The sequence below is a fragment of the Theropithecus gelada genome, chromosome 11 (genome assembly GCF_003255815.1).
Source record: "Theropithecus gelada isolate Dixy chromosome 11, Tgel_1.0, whole genome shotgun sequence".
Lineage (NCBI taxonomy): Eukaryota > Metazoa > Chordata > Mammalia > Primates > Cercopithecidae > Theropithecus > Theropithecus gelada.
In genome coordinates, this window is record NC_037679.1 from 67,898,940 (window position 1) to 67,921,000 (window position 22,061).

At 48.2% G+C, this 22,061-nt stretch overlaps 1 protein-coding gene across 2 annotated transcripts in view; it reads left to right on the forward strand.

Annotated features, from left to right (window-relative positions):
* DAO (D-amino acid oxidase) overlaps window positions 1-21,028 on the forward strand; it is a 46,346-nt gene extending 25,318 nt beyond the window's left edge. For both annotated transcript variants that reach the window (XM_025401870.1, XM_025401869.1), the window contains 10 exons: window positions 4,445-4,647; window positions 6,769-6,883; window positions 8,795-8,871; window positions 9,532-9,597; window positions 12,313-12,367; window positions 13,595-13,699; window positions 17,108-17,190; window positions 18,772-18,889; window positions 19,470-19,568; window positions 20,498-21,028. In XM_025401870.1, coding sequence (XP_025257655.1) covers window positions 4,454-4,647; window positions 6,769-6,883; window positions 8,795-8,871; window positions 9,532-9,597; window positions 12,313-12,367; window positions 13,595-13,699; window positions 17,108-17,190; window positions 18,772-18,889; window positions 19,470-19,568; window positions 20,498-20,629 — 1,044 coding nt within the window. In that variant the 5' untranslated portion in view covers window positions 4,445-4,453 and the 3' untranslated portion in view covers window positions 20,630-21,028. The remainder of the gene's footprint in view (window positions 1-4,444; window positions 4,648-6,768; window positions 6,884-8,794; window positions 8,872-9,531; window positions 9,598-12,312; window positions 12,368-13,594; window positions 13,700-17,107; window positions 17,191-18,771; window positions 18,890-19,469; window positions 19,569-20,497) is intronic.
* Window positions 21,029-22,061: the final 1,033 nt, after the last annotated feature.

A 22,061-nucleotide genomic window follows, 5' to 3' on the forward strand; every position in this document is an offset into this window, starting at 1 on the left:
TTTTTTTAGAGCAATGCAGAAAGTGCTGATAGAACTGGGTCTGGATCCGAATGCTGTCCCATACTGACTGTGTAACCTTGGGTGGGTGACTTCTCCTCCCTGAACCTCAGTCCCAGCCTCCAGAATGAGGGCAGTAACCTTCCCTACTTCCTACAGCAGTTGAGAGGATTAAGAGGATTACGTCTGTGCTGCATCTACATGTGTCTGGCAAGTGGCAGAGACCAAAATACGTTGGTTCCCTTCCTGTTCCATGCTTACACAGACATTCTAATCACACACGCAGACATACACATGCACACAAATATAATAATCCAAGTTGTTTGCATCTTCTGGGATGCATACTCCAAGCTTGCTGGGTTGAAGTAATGGTGTAAAACAGAGGAGAATGGCAACGCTAAAAAAAACATCAGCAACAACACGAAAATGTCCAACCGAGTAACTGAGCTGGGTGCGTTTAAGTCCAAAAGCTCATTACCTACACGCATGAATGATTTTACCTGAGGCTGGATCTGCCAGATCTCACAATGTGGCTCTGGCTTGTCGTGAGGACCTCATGCATTTATTTTGCACTTTAACACACACACACACACACACACATACACATACACACGTTGCAATAATCAATGTCAATTTTGACTCATACAGTGAATTTTTTTTTTTTTTTTTGAGATGGAGTCTCACTCTGTCGCCCAGGCTGGAGTGCAGTGGCCAGATCTCAGCTCACTGCAAGCCCCGCCTCCCGGGTTCATGCCATTCTCCTGCCTCAGCCTCCCGAGTAGCTGGGACTACAGGCGCCCGACACCTCTCCCGGCTAGTTTTTTGTATTTTTTAGTAGAGACGGGATTTCACCGTGTTAGCCAGCATGGTCTCGGTCTCCTGACCTTGTGATCCGCCCATCTCGGCCTCCCAAAGTGCTGGGATTACAGGCTTGAGCCACTGCGCCCGGCCCCATACAGTGAATTTTTTAAAAAAGATAATTGACTTTGGACTCACATTTTTTTCCTTTTAAATTCTATTTTTTTTTAGACGGAGTTTTTTTGTTTTTGTTTTTTTTTTAGACGGAGTTTCACTCTTGTCACCTGGGCTGGAGTACAACGGCATGATTTCGGCCCACTGCAACCTCCTCCTCCCGGATTCAAAGGATTCTCCTGCCTTGGCCTCCTGAGTAGCTGGAATTTCAGGCGTGTGCCACCAAGCCTCGCTAATTTTTTTGTATTTTTGTAGAGACAGGGTTTCACCATGTTGGCCAGGCTGATCTTGAACTCCTGACCTCAAGTAATCTGCCAGCCTCGACCTCCCAAAGTGCTGGAATTAAAGGCGTGAGCCACCGTGCCCAGCCTTTTTGATTTTCCATTCTATTCCCACCAACACTCTAAAAATTCCTACAGACATTTTATTTTATTTTGTATTATATTATATTATATTATATTATATTTTTGAAATGCAGGACTCTGAAGCTTCGGTTGTTCCTCTTTACCTGTTTGATTCTCAGATTTTTCAAACCATGTGATTTACGGGCAAGCACGGCCTTTAAGCACATAGACTTATGAGCCAGGCTGGCTTGGGCTCTGCCTCTCGCTACCTGGGTGTCCAGGAGCTGATATTCCAGTGAGGAGACAATAAGGCAAGCAACTTTGTCAGCTCTCATAAAAGTTTATAGATGAGGTTGGGCATAGTGGCTCACTCCTGTAATCCTAGCGCTTTGAGAGTCTGAGGCCAGCAAATCACCTGAGGTCAGAAGTTTGAGACCAACCTGGCCAACATGGTGAAACCCCGTCTCTACTAAAAATACAAAAATTAGCCAGGCGTGTTGGCGCATGCCTATCATCCCAGCTACTCAGGAGGCTGAGGCAGGAGAATCACTTGAACCCGGAAGGCAGAGTCTGCAGCGAGCTGAGATTGTGCCATTGCACTCCAGCCTGGACGACGAGAGTGAAACTCTGTCTCGAAAAAAAAAAAAAGTTTATAGATGAGGAAACTGAGGTTCAATTAGGATTAACCAACTCATCTTGGTTTGCCTGAAACTCTGTTGCACTGACTTTTAGTCTGAAAGGCTGCATCCTGGCAGGACCCTCAGTCCTGGGCAAGCTGTGGACGTTGGTCACCCTCACTCAATCAAGTTGAGCAACCTGCCCAGGGTTACATGGCTGGTGTGTGCCCAAGTCAGCCTGCGAACCTGGGTCTGTCTGACCCTCAGCCTGGGCCATAGTGTCTCTTGGATTCATCATGGAGAATCTGGAGAATGCAGAAAGCCCTTTATTCCTCTGCCTTCTCATTGTTAACGTATAAAAATGGTCAAGAGGGCAAGTGCAGTGGCTCACACCTGAAAGCCCAGCGCTTTGGGAGGCTGAGGTGGGAGGATCGCTTGAGCCCAGGAATTGGAGGTGGCAGTGAGCTATGATCGTGCCACTGCACTCCGGCCTGGGTGCCAGAGTGAGACCTTGTCTCTTAAAAAAAAGAAAAAAAGAAAAAAAGTGGTCAGCTCTCTGGAAATTATGCAGAGACAGTCAAAAAGCCCAGAGAGGGAGAATTAACTTAGCCAAGGTCACACAGCAAGGCAGAAGTGAAGCCAGGTCTGACTCTGGCCTTTCTCTTCTCTTTTTTTTTTTTTTTTGGAGCGAGTCTGGCTGTGTTGTCCAGACTGGAATGCAGTGGTGCGAACTCGACTCACTGCAACCTCTGCTGCCAGGGGTTCTTCAAGAGATTCTCCTGCCTCAGCCTCCCTAGTAGCTAGCATTACAGGCGCCTGCCACTGCACCTAATTTTTGTAGTTTTTAGTAGAGACGGGATTTCACCATCTTGGCCAGACTGGTCTTGAACTCTTGACCTCGTGATCCACCTGCCTCGGCCTCCCAAAGTACTGGGATTACAGGCGTGAGCCACTGAGCCTGGTTCTCCCTCTCTCCTTTTGTTCCTGCAATGTTTTTGTTCTATGTGATTTTTTCAAAGTTCTAGGAGACAAAGTTCTAGGAGGCTGCTGTGTGTTGATGGCCTACTCTGTGCCAGGCATTGTACCGAGAACTTTTGCTAAACTTCTTATTTAACCCTTAAAATGACCCTGTAAGATTGGGATTACCCCCTTTTCGCAGATGAGGAGATTGTGTCTCCAGGCAAAGTATTAGAGAAGAGGGAGGAGAGGAGGCCAAGAGTCCCTGAGAGGGGCTGTCTCCTAAGCCCCAGTATCCAAGCTAAGGCTCGAAGCTGGAAGAATTGCCTAGAGGAACGATACCTTTCTGTTTGTTGGTTCTATCTCCAACTTGGCTTCTGAAACCCCAACACAGTCCAGTTCTTGTGGACTGGAGCCGTTTTTCCCTCCTTTATAAAACTAGGCCATATTAAGAATGTCCTGCTGTCCAGGGCCGCAGGCCCAAGTTGCCAGGAGCTGAGGTCTGCAGGAGGAGAGTTGTGAGTGAAGAGGAGGGAAAGTTGAATTTGGCTCTTCTGAGCACAAACAATTCTCTTGTTCTGCCTCAGCAGGAGGCTGCAGAATATTTCCCTGCTGTGCAGACTTAAGTAGCTTCAAGGTTAGAAGCTGGTAGGCCTTCTAAACTTCTCAGGGCCCAATTAGCCCTGTGCCCCAAGGCAGGTGGAGTTCTGTGCTGGAAGACCAAGTTCTGAGGCCAGACACTGTGTCTGTCATGCTCATAGCTGCATTTGCTGGCTGCTAGCCTGGCATATGGTAGGTATGCATTAAGCGTGTGTTGAGTTTGCTCAAATTGAAATTAAGTCACAGCTGCACCATTTAACTGGCTGTGTGACTTCAGGTAAGTCACATCACCTCTCTGAACGTCAGTTTCCTCCTCTGGAAGACAGGGCCGAAAGCAGCAGCCCCTACCTCATAAGAGTGTTGGGAGACTTGGAAGAAGGGATGCCTGTGAAGCACTTAGCTGGGGCCAGCTGGCTCACAGTAGGTGCTCCACAAATGTCAGTACATTACTTCTTTTTCATCAGGCAGCTTGTTAAATTTGTTACGTTTGGCATCTTGTTCAATTTCCCATCCATCCCCTCAAGTATGGATTATTAGAGGTTGAAGCATCTTGCTCAAAGTTAACGGCCAGTAGGTGGCAGAGCTGAGTCCTGAAGCCAGAGCCCATCGCACTAACCATCGGCCTACCGAGCCTACAGTTGGTCATGCGCTCTGCTGGGTCTTTTCTATTCCCAGCCCAGAAACTGGGTGTCTGGGGATGCTCCCCAGAGAAAGCTGCATCATTTACCAGCCGTGCGACTGTGGCCAAGTCTCGATTGCTTCGCCATACCTCAGTGTTTCCATTTGCAAAATGGGAACAATGATATTCCTTCCTCCTGAGGTCATGGGGAAGATCAAATATAAAAAGGGCTTGGTGGTGTCTGGCACTTTCTAAGCCTTCAGTGGATGGTGGCAATGGTGGTGAGGATGATGGAGATGATGGTGATGATGGTGTGTCTCAACCCTTCCTTCCCACAGGCTGGTACCATGCGTGTGGTGGTGATCGGAGCGGGAGTCATCGGGCTGTCCACCGCCCTCTGCATCCATGAGCGCTACCACTCAGTGCTGCAGCCACTGGACATAAAGGTCTACGCAGACCGCTTCACCCCACTCACCACCACTGACGTAGCTGCCGGCTTCTGGCAGCCCTACCTTTCTGACCCCAGCAACCCAAAGGAGGCGTGAGTGAGGGTCACATAGGCTAGCCTGGGGAGCCCATGGGGCTAAGTCTGCAGAGGGGGTCAGGGTTCCCATCACCAAGAGCAAGCCCCTTGTGGAAGCTCTGGTCTAGCATAAGATAAAGAAAATGCCAGGCATGGTGGTTCACGCCTTTAATCCCAGCACTTTGGGAGGTCTAGGTGGGAGGATCACTTGAGGCCAGAAGTTCCAGACCAGCCTGGACAACGTGGCAAAATCCCATCTCTACCAAAAATACAAAAAATTAGCTGGGCATGGTGGCGCACGCCCGTAATCCCAGCTACTCCGGAGGCTAAGGCAGGAAAATCATTTGAGCCCAGGAGGTAAAGGTGGCAGTGAGCTGAGATTCTGCCACTGTACTCTCAACAGAGTGAGACTGTGTCAAAAAGAAAAAAATAAATAAAAGATTCATAAATATTCAGCCCCTTGCTCTGTGCCAGATACTAGGAGGTTTTGTCTCGTCTTCCTGAAACTGGGTGCCTGTCAATACCACATGGTTGGTGAATCTGGAAAACTTCCTCTTTTTTAGTTTATAAATTTTTATTTTTATTATTATTTTTTTGAGATTGTGTTTCACTCTTGTCGCCCAGGCTGGAGTGCGATGGCATGATCCTGGCTTACTGCATCCTCTGCCTCCTGGGTTCAAGCGATTCTCCTGCCTCAGCTTCCCAGGTAACTGGGATTACAGGCATCTGCCACCACGCCTGGCTAATTTTTGTACTTTTAGTAGAGATGGAGTTTCACCATGTTGGCCAGACTGGTCTCGAACTCCTGACCTCAGGTGATCTGCCTGTCTTGGCCTTCCAAAGTGCTGGGATTACAGGCATGAGCCATCGTGCCTTGCCAAATTTTATTCTTTTTAAATAGAGATAGGGTCTGTCTGTGTCGCCCAGGCTGGTCTTGAACTCCTGGGCTCAAGCGATCTGCCCTCCTCAGCCTCCCAAATTGCTGGGATTACAGGTGTGAGCCCTTGCACCCAGCTGAATCTGGAAAACTTCTAAGTGGGTGAACATCTAAGTGGGTGGATGGATGCACAGATTTATCAAATAAATTGCAAAGGTCATTATGGTAGTTTAGAAACTGCCAGATGCTTCAGCAAATGGAACGCCCAATGAATAGCAGCTCAAACAGATTAAAAAATTGTTTTAGAGGCATCCTGTCACCCAGGCTGAAGTGCAGTGATATGATCATAGCTCATTGCAGCCTTGACCTCCTGGGTTCAAGCAATCCTCCCAACTTAGCCTCCCAAGTAGCTGGGACCCAGGTGCATGCCATCATGCCCGGCTACTTTTCTTTATTTTTTGTAGAGCCAGGTTCTCCCTATGTTACCCAGGCTTGTCTCAAACTCCTGGCCTCAAGTGACCCTCGTGCCTCAGCCTCCAGAAGAGCTGGGATTATAGGCATGAGCCAATGTACCCAACCAGAATTTTAATTCACACCTCTGTAAAAAACCAATGTTTCTGATCAGTGCGCAGTGATTCAGGGGCCCAGGCTCCTTCCATCTCATGGCTTTGCCATTTTCCCACATGTTCCGGAGGTCACCTCAATGTCACCATTCACATGGGCCGGTGACTGCAGAAGGATCACGCAGGACCACATGCGCAGAGTCTTTAGAGTCCCTTGGCCAGAAACAAGTCACACGGTCTCATTTAGCTGCAAGAGGGTCTAGGAAATGTAGGTGAGCTGTGTGCCCGGGGGAGGAGGAAAAGTTTGAGGAGCTGCAAGTCGATATCTGCCACCAATGTTTACAAGGAGGGGTGCTTGCAGCCAGCCTGAACAGTGTGGCTCGTAATCCCCAAAGCCAGGTCAAGGCCTTCACTGAAACTCATCAGCCATGTAATCCCGTGCTGGAGGTGCACTCCAAATGGTTATGATGGGCATCCTTCATTCCCTGTCTTCTTTATTCTATTAATGGGGAAATATTGGAAAATTTGGGAGGGAGAAGACCCATGGCATTTGGGGAGTTGCAAGAGTGAACGTGGTGGATTTCTGGGTTTTGGACACACCCCAAACCCCTGATCATGCCACAGCCCCATGCCAGCTGACCTAAGGTTTTTTGCCCAGCTCAGGGCATTGGGTGATCGAACTCTTCATGACCCTTCCAGGGACTGGAGCCAACAGACTTTTGACTATCTCCTGAGCCACATCCATTCTCCCAATGCTGAAAAACTGGGCCTGTTCCTAATCTCAGGGTACAACCTCTTCCATGAAGCCATTCCGGTGGGTGAACACTTCTTGACTGTGAGGGATGATCCCCCAGGGCTGGGGTGGTGAGGGTGAGTGCCGCAGAGCCTTAATCACAGATGAGGGCGGGGTGTTTTGAGTCTTGTAGGCAACAGACTCCTGGGTTCAAAACAGGTTTGGTTTAAATTCTATTTTTGCTTTGAAATTTTTTTTTGTTTCAAATTTTGCTGTTCAGTTGGCAGAGGACAAAGAATCTTCTGATGCCCAGGGGAAACTAGCCTTTGATTAGCATGGCTAAAACACAAACATGTTCTGCAGTGACGGGCACTTGGTGCTGAAGCCAAAAGATTTCATGTGTCCCTGAAGGTCCCAGGGTTTTTTATCAAGAAGAAATAAAATACTTATCATAGCAAAAACTGCCAAAGCATTTATTTTGTGCCAGGCCCAGTCCTAACTCATTTACAGCTAGCCGCTCATTTAATTCTCTTTATAACCAGGAGGTAAGAGCTGTCCTTATCCTCACTTAATAGATGAGAAAAAAGAAGCTCCGAGAAATGGACTAACTTGCCCAAGGCCACAAAGCTTGCCAGTGGCTGAGCTGGGATTTGAATCCAGGCCATGTGTGACCACATGCTGCCCAATGTGCTCACAGGAACAGCACAGCCCTGGGAGGGTTTGCTCAGGCTGCTTGGAGAGGGTGGTCTGGCTCTGTGCCCAGAGCCCTGTGCCAGCTCTTAAAATTCATTCAACCTTTAGCACTCTGCTAAGGTCTTTATCCACATTATCTGTTACCTTTCATGGGACTAAGAGTATTTTTTTTTTTTGAGACGGGGTCTCGCTGTATTGCCCAGGCTGGAGTGCATTGGCATGATCTCGGCTCACTGCAACCTCCACTTCCTGGTTTCAAACCATTCTCCTGTCTCAGCTTCCTGAGTAGTTGGGATTACAGGCATGCACTACCGTGCCTGGCTAAATTTTGTATTTTTAATATAGATGGGGTTTCACCACGATGGCCAGGCTGGTCTCGAACTCCTGACCTCAAGTGATCTGCCTCCCAAAGTGCTGGGATTACAGGTGTGAGCCACTGCACCTGGCCAAGAGTGATTATTAACTCCATGATACAGACAAGGAGACTGAGTCTCAGAGAATTCAAGTAGTAAGTGATGAGGCTGGGGTCTCCGCCCAGGTTGTCTGACACTATGCTCTGTTGCTTTCTCTCATCCCCGGGGACTCTCACTGTTGCCGCTTTCTCTCCCCTATTTCTGACCTTTTCCGTATAACTCACCCTCGGTCTTACTCTTACCCTTACCATAAATAGCGGTTAAGAACATGGACTCTGGAACTGAGCTGTATGGGTTAAAATCCCAACACCACCATTTATTAGCTGTGTGACCTTAGGCGAGTTATTTAATCTTTCTAAGCCTCAGTGGGTCCATCTGTAAACTGGGGAAAGAATAGCATCCACCCCAGTGGCTTCTTGTGAAGGTTAAATGGACCAGTATAAGTAAAGTGCTTGGAACGGTGCCTGATATGCACTTAGCATGACATACGTCTTTGTCATTATCTTTTTTTTTTTTTTTTTTTTTTTTTTTTTTGAGATGAAGTCTCGCTCTTTGGCCCAGGCTGGAGTGCAGTGGCACAGTCTCGGCTCCCTGCAACCTCCAGCTCCCAGATTCAAGGGATTCTTCTGCCTCAGTCTCCTGAGTATCTAGGATTACAGGCATGCACCACCATACCCTGCTAATTTTTGTATTGTTATTCTTTTTTTAGTATGGACGGGGTTTCACCACGTTGGCCAGGCTGGTCTGGAGTTCCTGGCCTCAGGTGATCCACCCGTCTCAGCCTCCCAAAGTGCTGGGATTACAGGTGTGAGCCACCACGCCTGGCCCATTATCGTTATTATTGACTTCCATCCCTCCTGGTACCCCCTTTGTCCTTCCTCTTCAGGACCCTTCCTGGAAGGACACAGTTCTGGGATTTCGGAAGCTGACCCCCAGAGAGCTGGATATATTCCCAGATTACAGGTGAGTTTATTGTCATAGTCAAAGGGGACCAGGGCCCCATGAGTTAGACAGACCTGTCCAGAAGGCAGCAGAGGGTAGAGGCACCAGATTTCCTGTGCTACCCAGGTCTTGGTACCCTGGTCTCCTGGTCCTTGGTCCAGTTCCTTCAGAGAGGCTACCCACTCAAACCTGGCCTTGGGCTGGGAAGGTAGGGGGTATGAAATCACAGATCTCAAGTCCAGAGGCTCCATATCACCATCTTGTTTTGTAGATGAAGATATTGAGTTTCAGAGAGGCTAAGTGACTTCCTAAGGTCACACAGCCAAGTGGCCAAACTGGGATTCCAACCCAGTCTGTATGACCCCACACCCCTCCTTTCTTTTCTCTACAGCCTGATGCCTCTCTGGTCTTCTCCTCATCCCACCCCAGGCCTGAATCCCCTCTACAAATGCACATTCAATTTCCACTTGCATCTTCCAATGTCAGAGATGGTCTTGTCTGATAGAACATTTTTCCTTGCATTGAGCTCAAAACCACATCCCCCCCTTGAACTTCACCTAGTGGTCGTGGCACTACCCTTTGGGCCTACAGAACAGCATTGCTCCCACCTCCATTTCACAGCCTTCAAATATAGCCCTGATTTTTACCTTTATTTTCAACTTTTGCCTGCTGTGACTCTAGCTATGGCTGGTTCCATACAAGCCTAATTCTGGAGGGAAAGAACTATCTACAGTGGCTGACTGAAAGGTGAGATTTTAAACTCCACTTTGAGGGAGGCACCTCCCAGAGACGAAGTTGTAGTAGAAGATGGTTCGTGGGCTTCCCCCTGCAGGGACCAACCCCAGGGTTTGAAGAATACCCTTAGGCCTGGTGTGGGAGCTATCCTTGGTCCTGATCACCACTGGGCACAGAGGCAATGGGTCCTGAGCCTAGCTGGGCATCAGAACCACCTGGGCAGCTGTTTACACATGACGTCTATTAACAACCTCTTTTAAATACCTAATATTTGTGTAATAGTTTTAGATGTATTGTTTTAAGATTTCCAGATATGTTTACATCATCTGCAAAACATAAGCTACCTTTTATTTTTATCTACCTCTCTCTTTTTTTCTTCTCTAACTGCTTTGGCCAATACCTCCAGAACAATGTTGCTCATCCAGATGATAGTGGATGTCTTTGACTTGTTCCTCATGTTAATAGGAATCTGGCAGTGTTCTAAATTAGCAAACACTCACTTGAGAGAAACATTGGTATTTATATTCACATACATTCATATTAAGGGAGATTCCATACTGTGTGTGTGTGTGTGTGACGGAGTCTTGCTCTGTCACCCAGGCTGGAGTGCAGTGGCGCAATCTCAGCTCACTGCAAGCTCCACCTCCCAGCTTCACGCCATCCTCCTACCTCAGCCTCCTGAGTAGCTGGGACTACAGGCGCCAGCCACCACCATGCCTGGCTAATTTTTTGTATTTTTAGTAGAGATGGGGTTTCACCGTGTTAGCCAGGATGGTCTTGATCTCCTGACATCGTGATCCGCCCCCCTCGGCCTCCCAAAGTACTGGGATTACAAGTGTGAGCCACTGTGCCAGGCCTGATTCCATACATTTTTTAATGTATTACTATTTTATTAAGACTTTTAGGCCAGGCATAGTGGTTCATACCTGTAATCTTAGTACTTTGAGAAGCCAAGGTGGGCAGATCACTTGAGCCCAGGAGTTCAAGACAAGCTCAGGCAACATGGCAAAACTCTGTCTCTACCGAAAAATGCAAAAATTAGCCAGGTATAATGGTGTATGCCTGTAGTCACAGCTACTTAGGAGGCTGAGGTGGGAGGATGTCTTGATCCCGGGAAGTAGAGGCTGCAGTGAGCTGTGATCACACCACTGCACTCCAGCCTGGGTGACAGAGTGAGACCCTGTGTCAAAAAAAAAAAAAAAAAAAAAAGATTTAAAAAATATGGAATGTATGGTGGCTTTTATCAGATGACCTCAGAAGATTTTTTAAAATGTAGATTTCAGGACCCCACTTTATGCCTGCCAAATTAGAATTTCTGGGATAAGGTTTATAAATTTGCTTTTTTATTGAGACAAAATCTTACTCTGTCACCCAGGCTGGGGTGGGGTGTAGTGGCATGAACACAGCTCACAGCAGCCTCAACCTACTGGGCTCAAGCAATCCTCCCACCTCAGGTCCCCCTCCAAAGTAGCTGGGACCACATGCATGTGCCACAATGCTTATCTAATTTTTAAATATTTTTGTAGAGATTGGGTCTCACTATGTTGCCCAGGCTGGTCTCAAACTCCTGGGCTTAAACAATCTTCCTGCCTCAGCCTCCCAAATTGCCGGGATTACAGGCGTGAGCTATCAGGCCCAGCAGAAATTTGCATTTTAAGAAGCTCCCTGATGATTCTAATTATCAGCCATGTTTTGGAATAATTGTACTAAGACATAGCTATTTCTTCTAACTTGAGGACACATGACTCTTGTCCAGTCTTTTCCAGGAAAAACATGCCCATGGTGTTTCTATCTTGAGAAAATGATGGAAATGAGATAGTTCTGAGAGTATGCTTCACCTTCTTTTTGGCTTATTTCCTGTTCTTTGGATGTTTCTAGTGTCTTTCTTTCTTTCTTTCTTCCTTTCTTTCTTTCTTTCTAGCTGAAGTCTTGCTCTGTCGCCCAGGCTGGAGTGTGGTGGTGCAATCTCGGCTCACTGCAAGCTCCGCCTCCCAGGTTCACACCTTTCTCCTGCCTCAGCCTCCTGAGTAGCTGGGAATACAGGCGCCCACCATCACACTTAGCTAATTTTTTTGTGTGTGTGTGTATTCTTAGTAGAGACGGGGTTTCACTGTGTTAGCCAGGATGGTCTCCATCTCCTGACCTCGTGATCCGCCTGCTTCGGCCTCCCAAAGTGCTGGGATTACAGGCGTGAGCCACCGTGCCCGGCCGTTTCTAGTGTATTTCTAATTGTGCTAGATGTTTTTGCAATGGGATGTTTAAAGGGAGGGTGGGTGTCCTCAGCCCACCTCCCTCCTCGTGCCCAGCTTCTGACAAAGGGGAATTTGGCACTGGTACAACTCTCCCCTTCTCTACTCTGAATCTCATCCCCTTTACTGTTACAAAGCAATGTGGTGGTCATAGGAAGTATTGGGGGCTAAGAGGCCTGGGTTTGAGCTCCAACTCCATCACTGACTCACTCTATGGCCTTCAACAAGGCCCTTCCCCAACTCCATCTGCCCAACAAGGGGCTTGGACCATCTCTGGTTTCCCAAGGGAGATTTTTTGGACTACCAGTCCAGCCAGGTGCTCATGAGCTGATTTGACGACACAGCCATCTTCTCAAACAGCATCTTGTGCGACTAACGTCCGCAGAAGGTTCTTTGGGAAAGGTTCCTGTGCCACCCTCTTGGCGGGATGGGACAGAGAAATGAATCCTAGGCTTTTTGATGTGTTTGATCATCCCAGGTTAACTGAGAGGGGAGTGAAGTTCTTCCAGCGGAAGGTGGAGTCTTTTGAGGAGGTGAGCTGCAGGGCTGATGCAGTGGATGGGGGAGGGAGAAGAGGGGAGGCCTCTGCTTCTTGCTGCTGAGTCGGGGGCCCCTTCTCAGGCTCCTAGGGTCCCCACAGGCCTGCCCCAGACCCTTGCCCCAGGAGGACTCCGGTATTCTGAAGGAGGGGGGCTCTGCCTTCATGTTGGTGGTGGGAACAAAGGAACACTGGGATCATGGTGGCCATTAGGAGCTGATTTATATCTGAGACTCAATGAGTTTTGGGGTTAGAGGCTGGCCGCCTTTTCTTAGTGTCAGCTGCACTCCAAGGTCAGACACTTGCTTGCTTCTTAACCCTGCTGGCATCTGGGTTGGTCTTTCTGCAAAGTCCAGGCCCTCAGCTGACTCACCTCTAAAGCGACACCACCACCAATAATAATGATAGGAAAAGCCACCGTCTCCAGGCACCAGCAACAAGAGCTTTACTGTATGGCTTCATTTGATCCCAGCATCTAGAACCCTGCTTGGCATATGGAAGGCACTGCATACATGTAGCTACTAGTGCTATGTCATGAGGACTAACCTGCTCTGGGTCGGGCCCTGATGGACACTGGAGATACATGGTCCACCCAATGCAGCCCTCATTCTCAATCATTCACTCAGGAACAATAGTAGCATCTCGCAATGTGTCTGTGCCATGACTGTCTTGTGATGAGAGTCCCTGGGGCTGGGTTGGGGAGCTTAGGGGCTCATCATGCATGCTTGAGATGAGACCGTCTCATCTGTAGACAGAGCTAGGGGTTCCAGCGTGTCTTCTGCAAATGTCTTGGCAGACTAGAAGGCAAGAGAATAAAGTTAAAAGGAGTCAAAAGGAGAAAGATAACTATCTCTGCTTCCTTTCTGACTTCTTTCGGGAGGTTCCAGGAAGATTTCCCCCATCCAAAGAACTGCTTTACAACCACTTTTATATCCAGAGTTGTACAGGAGCCTCATAGCAGCCTGTAAACAGGCACGGGCAGCCTCATTTTACAGAGGCAGCTGAGCGTTAAGGAGATAAAGAGCCATTTTCAAGGTCACACATCAGATAAATCACAGGGTGAAAATTTGGAGCCGGGCCTCTCTGATTTGTCGTTGAGACCTCTCCCCACTGTTCATCAGGGAGTAGACAGATTGAGGGTAGAAGAAAGGGGAAGAGACAACAGGGAATACGAAGATCTTTCCCACCTTTCATCCCCCACTACCCTGTTGGTTGTTACCAGGTGGCAAGAGAAGGCGCAGATGTGATTGTCAACTGCACTGGGGTATGGGCTGGGGCGCTGCAACCAGACCCCCTGCTGCAGCCAGGCCGGGGGCAGATCATTAAGGTGAGTGTGAGGGTGAGACCCCTGCCTTTTGTTGATAGGAAGATCATTCCGCATGCTTATTCAATCTCTCAAGATGGTGGACAAATCAGGAACATCTGTTAGAGGAGCCCCCCCAGACTGCAGAGAATTGACATGTTAAAATCCAAACTTGTCCCACCCCCATTTGCCCTCTTTCAGGATTTCCTCTTGATCGTGAAGCACACGTGTATGTTCTTGTACCTATGTGGGAGCAGCATATGCCTGTATTGTAATAAAAATAGCAAACATTTATGGAGTGTTTACCAAGCACTGGATACAGGCCTAAGCACTTTATTGTGTTTATTATTATTATTATTATTATTATTATTCTCGAGACAGGGTCTCGCTCTGTTGCCCAGGTTAGAGCACAGTATCTTGATCACGGCTCACTGCAGCCTTGACCTCCCAGGCTCCCACCTCAGCCTACTGAGTAGCTAGGACTACAGGAACATGCCACCACGATACCCAGCTCTTTTTTTACATTTTTTGTAGAGACAGGGTTTTACCATATTGCTCAGGCTGGTCTCAAACTCCTGGGCTCAAGGGATCCCCCCGCCTTGGCCTGTCAAAATGCTGGGATTACAGGCGTGAGCCGCCACGCTCAGCCTATTTTGTTAATTAATTTAGTGATGGCCACAGCCCTTTGAGCTGGGTAATACCATATCGTCATTGCCTTATTACAGATGAAGAAACTGAGGCAAAGAGGATTTAAGTAACAGGCACAAGTTCACACGGTAGTAAGAAGTGGAATTGGGATTGGAAGCTGGGCAACCTGGCTTAAAAGCCTGTGCGTGCAAGCATTGTTCCATGCCTCCTCTTGCTGTGTGTGTGCATGTGCATGAGGGTATGTGTGTGTGCATGTATGTGAGTGTTCATGTATGTGGTGTGTGTGTGCATATGTGTGTGGGTGTGTGAGGGTGTGTGCACATGTATGTGAGGGTGTGTGTGTGTGTGTGTGTGAGGGTGTGTGTGCATGTGTGTGAGGGGGTGTGTGTGCATGTATGAGGAGGGTGTGTGCATGTATGTGAGGGTATGTGTGTGTGCATGCATGTGAGGGTATGTGTGTGCATGTGTGTGAGGGTGTGTGCATGCATGTGAGGGTGTGTGTGTGCATGTGTGTGAGGGTGTGTGCATGTATGTGAGGGTGTGTGTGTGCATGTGTGTGAGGGCTGTGTGTGCAAGGTGTGTGTGCACGCATGTGTGAGGGTGTGTGCATGTATGTGAGGGTGTGTGTGCATGTGTGCGAGAGGTGTGTGTGTATGTGTGTGTGCATGTGCGTGAGGGGTGTGTACGCATGTGTGCGAGGGGTGTGTGTGCATGTGTGTGAGTGTGCATGTATGTGAGTGGTGTGTGTCCATGTGTGTGAGGGGTGTGTGTGTGCATGTGTGTGAGGGTATATACATGTATGTGAGGGAGTGTGTCCATGTGTGTGAGGGGTGTATGTATGCATGTGTGTCAGGGTGTGTGCATGTGTGAGGGGTGTGTGTGCATGTGTGTGAGGGGTGTGTGTGCATGTGTGAGGGGTGTGTGTGCATGTGTGTGAGGGGTGTGTGTGCATGTGTGTGAGGGTGTGTGCATGCATGTGAGGCTGTGTGTGTGCATGTGTGCAAGGGGTATGTATGCATGTGTGTGAGGGTGTGTGCATGTGTGTGAGGTATGTGTGCGCATGTGTGCGAGGATGTGTGCATGTGTGTGTGGGGTGTGTGCATGTGTGCGAAGGGTGTGTGTGTGCACATGTGTGTGAGGGTGTAGTGCATGTATGTAAGGGTATGTGTGTGCATGCATGTGAGGGTATGTGTGTGCATGTGTGTGATGGTGTGTGTGTGGGCATGTGTGTGAGGGTATGTGTGTGCATGTGTGTGATGGTGTGGGTGGGCATGTATGTGAGGGTGTGTGTGCATGTGTGTGAGGGTGTGTGCGTGTATGTGAGGGTGTGGGTGTGTGCATGTGTGCGAGGGGTGTGTGTGAATGTGTTTGAGGGTGTGTGCATGTACGTAAGGGTATGTATGTGCATGCATGTGAGGGTGTGTGTGTGTGTGCATATGTGTGAGGGTGTGTGTGCATGTATATGAGGGTGTATATACGTGTGTGATGATGTGTGCATATATGTGAGGGTGTGTGCATGTGTGTGAGGGTATGTGTGCATATGTGTGATGGTGTGTGTGTGTGTGAGGGTGTGTGTGCATGTGCACCTGTGAGTGTTCATAGGGGTGCACGTGTGTATGCTTATGTGTGTAGGGGTGCATGCGTGTGTTCCTAATGTGGGCTGATGGGTGTGACAACCAAAATGAGTGACTGAGGCATACGTCTGAAATCATCAAGGTTTATGGAACCAGCTTGAAGGCACGCCCAGGAAAAATGCGAGTCACAGATGCACCTGTGGCTCTTTTTTCCAAAGAGATTCTTGGGAGATTTAGTCTTTATATGTTTTCTTTTTTAAAAAAGCAGGAGAAGGGTGCAGCAGTGAGAGAATGATTACATACTTGTGAGACTTTAGTTAGTGCCCAGTAAATCTACATTTTACATAAGATAAGATGAAGGTTTGGGCCAGGCGCAGTGGCTCATGCCTGTAATCCCAGCACTTTGGGAGGCCGAGGCAGGTGGATCACGAGGTCAGGAGTTCGAGACCAGCCTGGCCAATATGGTGAAACCCCATCTCTACTAAAAATACAAAAAATTAGCCGGGTGTGGTGGCAGGCGCTTGTAATGCCAGCTACTCGGGAGGCTGAGGCAGGAGAATCACTTGAACCTGGGAGGTGGAGGTTGCAGTGAGCCAAGACTGCACTCCAGCCTGGGCAACAGAGCAAGACTCCGTTTCAAAAAAAAAAAAAAATTGAAAGTTTGAAGAAAAAAGGAATGGGGGAAGTTCTGTACCTGGGAAGATAAGCTGGTCAATGACATCATCAGTGTGGAGTCTGTTGAAAGGGCTGGTTTCTGCTTACCACTTAGGGAAGAAAGCCTGACTTTGGCCAGGTCATTGAGGGAGGGGATATAATGAGGCACGTTAGACCTCCCATCCCACCGCAGCTGTGAACTCAGCTCCAAGGTTTCTCCGGGGCTCCTAGGGCCAAGAGGGGGTCTGTTCATTCAGTTGGGGGCTTAGAATTTTATTTTTCTCATGTGTATGCATTTACATGTGTGTACTGGTGCTTTTCTTCAGACATGTGGGTGAGGAGACACAATGCTTCAGGGAGCAGGGGTGGCTGCCAATCAGGGCGGCTCTTCCTGCAAGAGGCAAACAGCCAGGTGCACACCTGGGCCATAGCGTCATGAGATGTCTTATAAGGAATCAGACTTGACTCTTGTCAGGTCATCTGGCCACAGAGGGGAGCAAGGACAGCCGCACTGATTCACTTCTGCTGATGAGACTTTCCTGCCTTGAATCAACAGGTGGATGCCCCTTGGATAAAGCATTTCATTCTCACCCATGAGCCAGAGAGTGGCATCTACAACTCCCCGTACATCATCCCAGGGTAAAATCGGACTGTTCTCGGGCAGAAGAGGGGTCCCCTTCATGCCCTCTTCATGCCCCTGCTGCCTGCCCCAGGCTCCTTACTGCCCACAGTTGTTCCCTTTCAGTGTTTTAACGTATTTATTTATTTATTATTATTTTTTGAGACAGAGTTTCCCTCTTGTTGCCCATGCTGGAGTGCAATGGCGCAATCTTGGCTCACTGCAACCCCTGCCTCCCGGGTTCAAGCAATTCTTCTGCCTCAGCCTTCCAAGTAGCTGAGATTACAGGTGCCCACCACCATGCCCAGCTAATTTTTTGTATTTTTAGTAGAAACGGGGTTTCACCATGTTGGCCAGGCCTGTCTTGAACTCCTGACTCAGGTGATCCACCCACCCTTGCCTCCCAAAGTGCTGGGATTACAGGCGTGAGCCACTGTGCCCGGACCCTTTCAATGTTTTTAAAGTGAGTTTGAACCACTGAATCCCTGGGAAGGCAGACTCAGCCTTGACTGAGGTCTACCATGAACATTCTTTTGGATGACAATAGTGGTGATGCTGAAGATAAAGGCAGTGGGTGTAATGTGGTGACACTAAAAGTGGTATGTAGGTGGCTCATGCCTGTAATCCCAGCACTTTGGGAGGCCAGTGTGGGAGGATTCCTTGAGCCCAGGAGTTCAAGACCAACGTGGGCAACATGGCGAAATCCCATCTCCACAAAAATTGGCCAGGCATGATGGTGTATGCCTGTGGTCCCAGCTATTCAGGAGGCTGAGATGGGAGGATTGCTTGAGCCTGGGAGGTTGAGGATACAGTGAGCCATGATCACACCACTGCACTCCAGCTTGGGCCACAGAGCGAGACTCCGTCTCCAAAAAAAAAAAAAAGGTGGCGTGAATGGCAATAATGGGAGTGGGAATGGGAATGGTGATCGGGGTTGATCGTGGTGGTAATGTTAATGGGGGAGATGACAATGTCACCGAAACCAGTGGTGGTGTTTGTGGGATGACAATATTGTTGATAGCGGAATGGTGGTAGTAGGGATAATATTGTAGTGATGGGGAAGACAGCATTCATGGGGGTGGTGATTGGCATAAGAGTGGTAGAGTGGTGATGTTAATGGAGGTGGTCTGGTGCTGATGAGGAGATCAGTACTGATGAAGGTGTGATTGGGAGTGGGGATGGTAGTTGGTGCTGATGGAAATGACACTATCAATGATATTAATATGTAGCAGAGCTGACAATCTCAAAGGCAATGTTAATAACATGGTTGTACCAACCATGTGGTCTCAATGGCAATGTTACTGGTGTCATGGAAATGACAGTATCAATGGCAATGTTAATGGTGGTGGTGAAATGATGAATGCCGTTGGTGGTGATGACCTACTAATGATAGTAGTGAAGACAATGTTGTCGATGGAGATGACAACACTGATGGAAGTGGTGATGGAAGAGTTCATGGTTGGTGTTGATGGTGATGACAGTGACAATTGAGTTAGTGATGGTGGTGGTGTTAGCAGAGGTGACAAGGTTGATGGTAATGACCTTATTCATCTCAAAGCCTTCATTTTCCTTGATCCTTGACCCTCCTCATTTGTATCTAGGACCCAGACAGTTACTCTTGGAGGCATCTTCCAGCTGGGAAACTGGAATGAGCTAAACAATATCCAGGACCACACCACCATTTGGGAAGGCTGCTGCAGACTGGAGCCTACTCTGAAGGTAAGGTAGGGAAGAGTAGCAGTGCCCTAGACCAAGGTCCTGGGAGCTTGTTAATGAGGACACTTCAGGATGGGAAGATGCCACCGCTGGGATAATTGGGCAAATTAATTCCAGCAAGGGATGTGGAATATAACAGAACTTGACAATGTACAGGGAAGTTCTTGCTATGGGCTAATGAATCCTGTCTGGGAGAAATGGCTGGGAGCCCTTGGCTTTCACGTTTGTCTGCGAGTGATGATGACAGTAGTGACGGTGATGAGGATGAGTTGGTATTGATGGTGAGGAAAATGCTGAGAATGGTAATAATGATGGTGATAAGATGGTGACTATTGTTAGAATTATGGTGGTGGCTGATGGTGAGGGTGGTGGTTGATGATGGAATTGGTGGAGAGGTAGAAGCAATAATGGTAATGATGTTGGTAGCTGATAAAGATGGTGTTGGTGGTAGTGGTGATTGATAAAGGTGACTGTGATTATATTAGTGTTGGTGGTGATGAGATTCTAAAAACTACTTACTACCTAAAAATGGCCGCAGGAAAAAAAAAATCCAGAAATGAGTGATCAGCACGTTTCTTTCCAGAATGCAAGAATTGTTGATGAGCGAACTGGCTTCCGGCCAGTACGCCCCCAGATTCAGCTAGAAAGAGAACAGCTTCGCGTTGGACCTTCAAACACAGAGGTATGCTCCCATGGCAAGGAAAGTAATGCCCTCCTCCACTCCTTAGATGGCTCTGGCATTTTCATGAAACAGCCATGTCTGATCTCAGGTTCCACATAGGCTCCCTGGCAGGCAGGGGCAGTGGTGGCTAATATCCCCTCCTCTATAAATGGGGAAACTGAGGCTCAATGATGGTTAAGGACCTGCTCAAGGTTACATAGAGGGGCAGTGGTGATATTAATGGAGGTGGTGCTGATGAGATCAATGTTGATAATGGTGTGATTGGGAGTGGGGATGGTAGTTGGTGCTGATGGAAATGACACTATCAAGGATGTTAATACCTCAGCAGAGGTGACAATCTCAAAGGCAGTGTTAACATGGCTGCACCAACTGTCTCAGTGGCGATATTAATGGTGTGGCAGATATGACAGTATCAATAGCAGTGTTAATGGTGGTGGTGAAATGGTGAATGGGGTTGGTTTTCTAAAGTCTGTGGTCAAATAGCAGGAAAATGTGTACTTACTGGATGTGTACTTCGTGTCACACACAGCAGCAAGTCCATTACATGAATGACCTTATTAAATCTCCTCTGGAGCTCTTTGGGATAGGGACAGTTCTCCCCATGCTTCAGATGAGGAAACCGGGGTGAATTAAGAGGTGAAGTCACTTGCCCAAGTCAGACTACTGGAGGAGGGTAGGGCTGGGATGTGATTTGAATTTGACTCTGAGGCTATTTTCTAGATATCCATTTTGTGGCTGCCCCATCATCTCTTGCTACTGTCCCAGGGGGTCCCCACCATTCCCCCTGGGTGCCAAGAGAAACTCTGGTGGCATCTGGCTTTGCCCAGGACTCTTCAGGAGGCTCCTGAGTCTTCCAGGGCAGAAGAGCTTCATCTATTCTTTCCACTGTCCCTCTCGGACCTGGCCACCTTCTCTCTTGCTTCTCCTAGGTCATCCACAACTATGGCCATGGAGGCTATGGGCTCACCATCCACTGGGGATGTGCTCTGGAGGCAGCCAAGCTCTTTGGGAGAATCCTGGAAGAAAAGAAGTTGTCCAAAATGCCACCATCCCACCTCTGAAGACTCCAGTGACTGCTGCTTCCCCCACAAGAACTCCCTTCTCCCCTCAGCCAACAAATCAATGTGCTCCTTCATAAGCCATTGCTTATCCCTCATTTCTTTCCTCAAAGAAGCATGAAGTGAGAGAAAGCCATAAAGTCAGTGCCTGGAGAAGGGTTCAGCCCAACATGGGGCCCCTCTCATCACCGAAATCCCTCTACCTTCTCTGGGTCTGGCATTATAAAGAACAGCTGGGGGCTGTTATTCCATGAGTCTTCAGAAGAAAGGACAGCTCAGAAAATCAAAGAGGCCAACTGCCCAGAGCCACAGAAAATTGAGGATAATTGAGACTAAGTAACATGATTACAAGTTGTACTAACATATTAAAGGTTCTGAAAAGTCCTGCAGCAAAGACAACTATCTGATGTTGTTTAACCCAGTGCTTGCTAAACCTATCTGGCTGTGGAACACTTTTGCCCAGAGCACCCATGAATGCCATGAAACAAATTTGAGAAAACACTAGAACAGATGATGTTTTATCTGTTGTATTTGTTGTAGGAGGTTATATATACAACTTGGGCGTGGAGGAGGCAGAGAGGTGAGGCACTGAACTAGTAACACATGGTGTTTCCTCCACATCCAGAATTCCAAATGGCATCAGCTATTCACCAAGTGGCCCCATGGGCACCACGTAACCTTTGAGGAGGGGCCACTGAAGGGATCATCCCACAAGGAACCCCTTCATAGAGAACTGTTTTAGTCCATTTTCTGTTGCTTATAACAGAATACCTGAAACTGGGGAATTCTTTTCTTTTTGAGACGGGATCTCGCTCTGTCACCCAGGCTGGAGTGCAATGGCATGATTTTGGCTCACTGCAACCTCCGCCTCCCAGGCTCAAATGATCCTCCCTCCTCAGCCACCCGAGTAGCTGGGACTACAGACTCTTGCTACCATGCCCGGCTAATTTTTGTGTATTTGTGTGTGTGTGTGTGTGTGTGTGTCTGTGTGTCTGTGTGAGTGTGTGTTTTGTAGAGATGGGGTTTGGCCATATTGTCCAGGTTGGCGTTGAACTTCTGGGCCCAAGTGATCCTCCTGCCTTGGCCTCCCAAAGTGGTGGGGTTATAGACATGAGCCAGCACACCTGGCCGAAACTGTGGAGTTTATAGAGAAAAGGAATTTATTTCTTACAGTTATAGAGTCTGAGAAGTCCAAGATTGAGGGACCACATCTGGTGAGAACCTTCTCTCTGGCTGGTGCAGAGGTGGGGACTCTCTGCAGAGTCCCAAAGAGGCTCAGGGCATCACATGGTGAGGGGGCTGATTGTGCTAACATGCTAGTTCAGCTCTTCCCCTTGTCTTAGAAAGCCAACAGTTTCCTTCCCAAGATGACCCACTAATCCATTAACCTAATAACCCATTAATTGATAAATGAATTAATCCATTTATTAGAGCA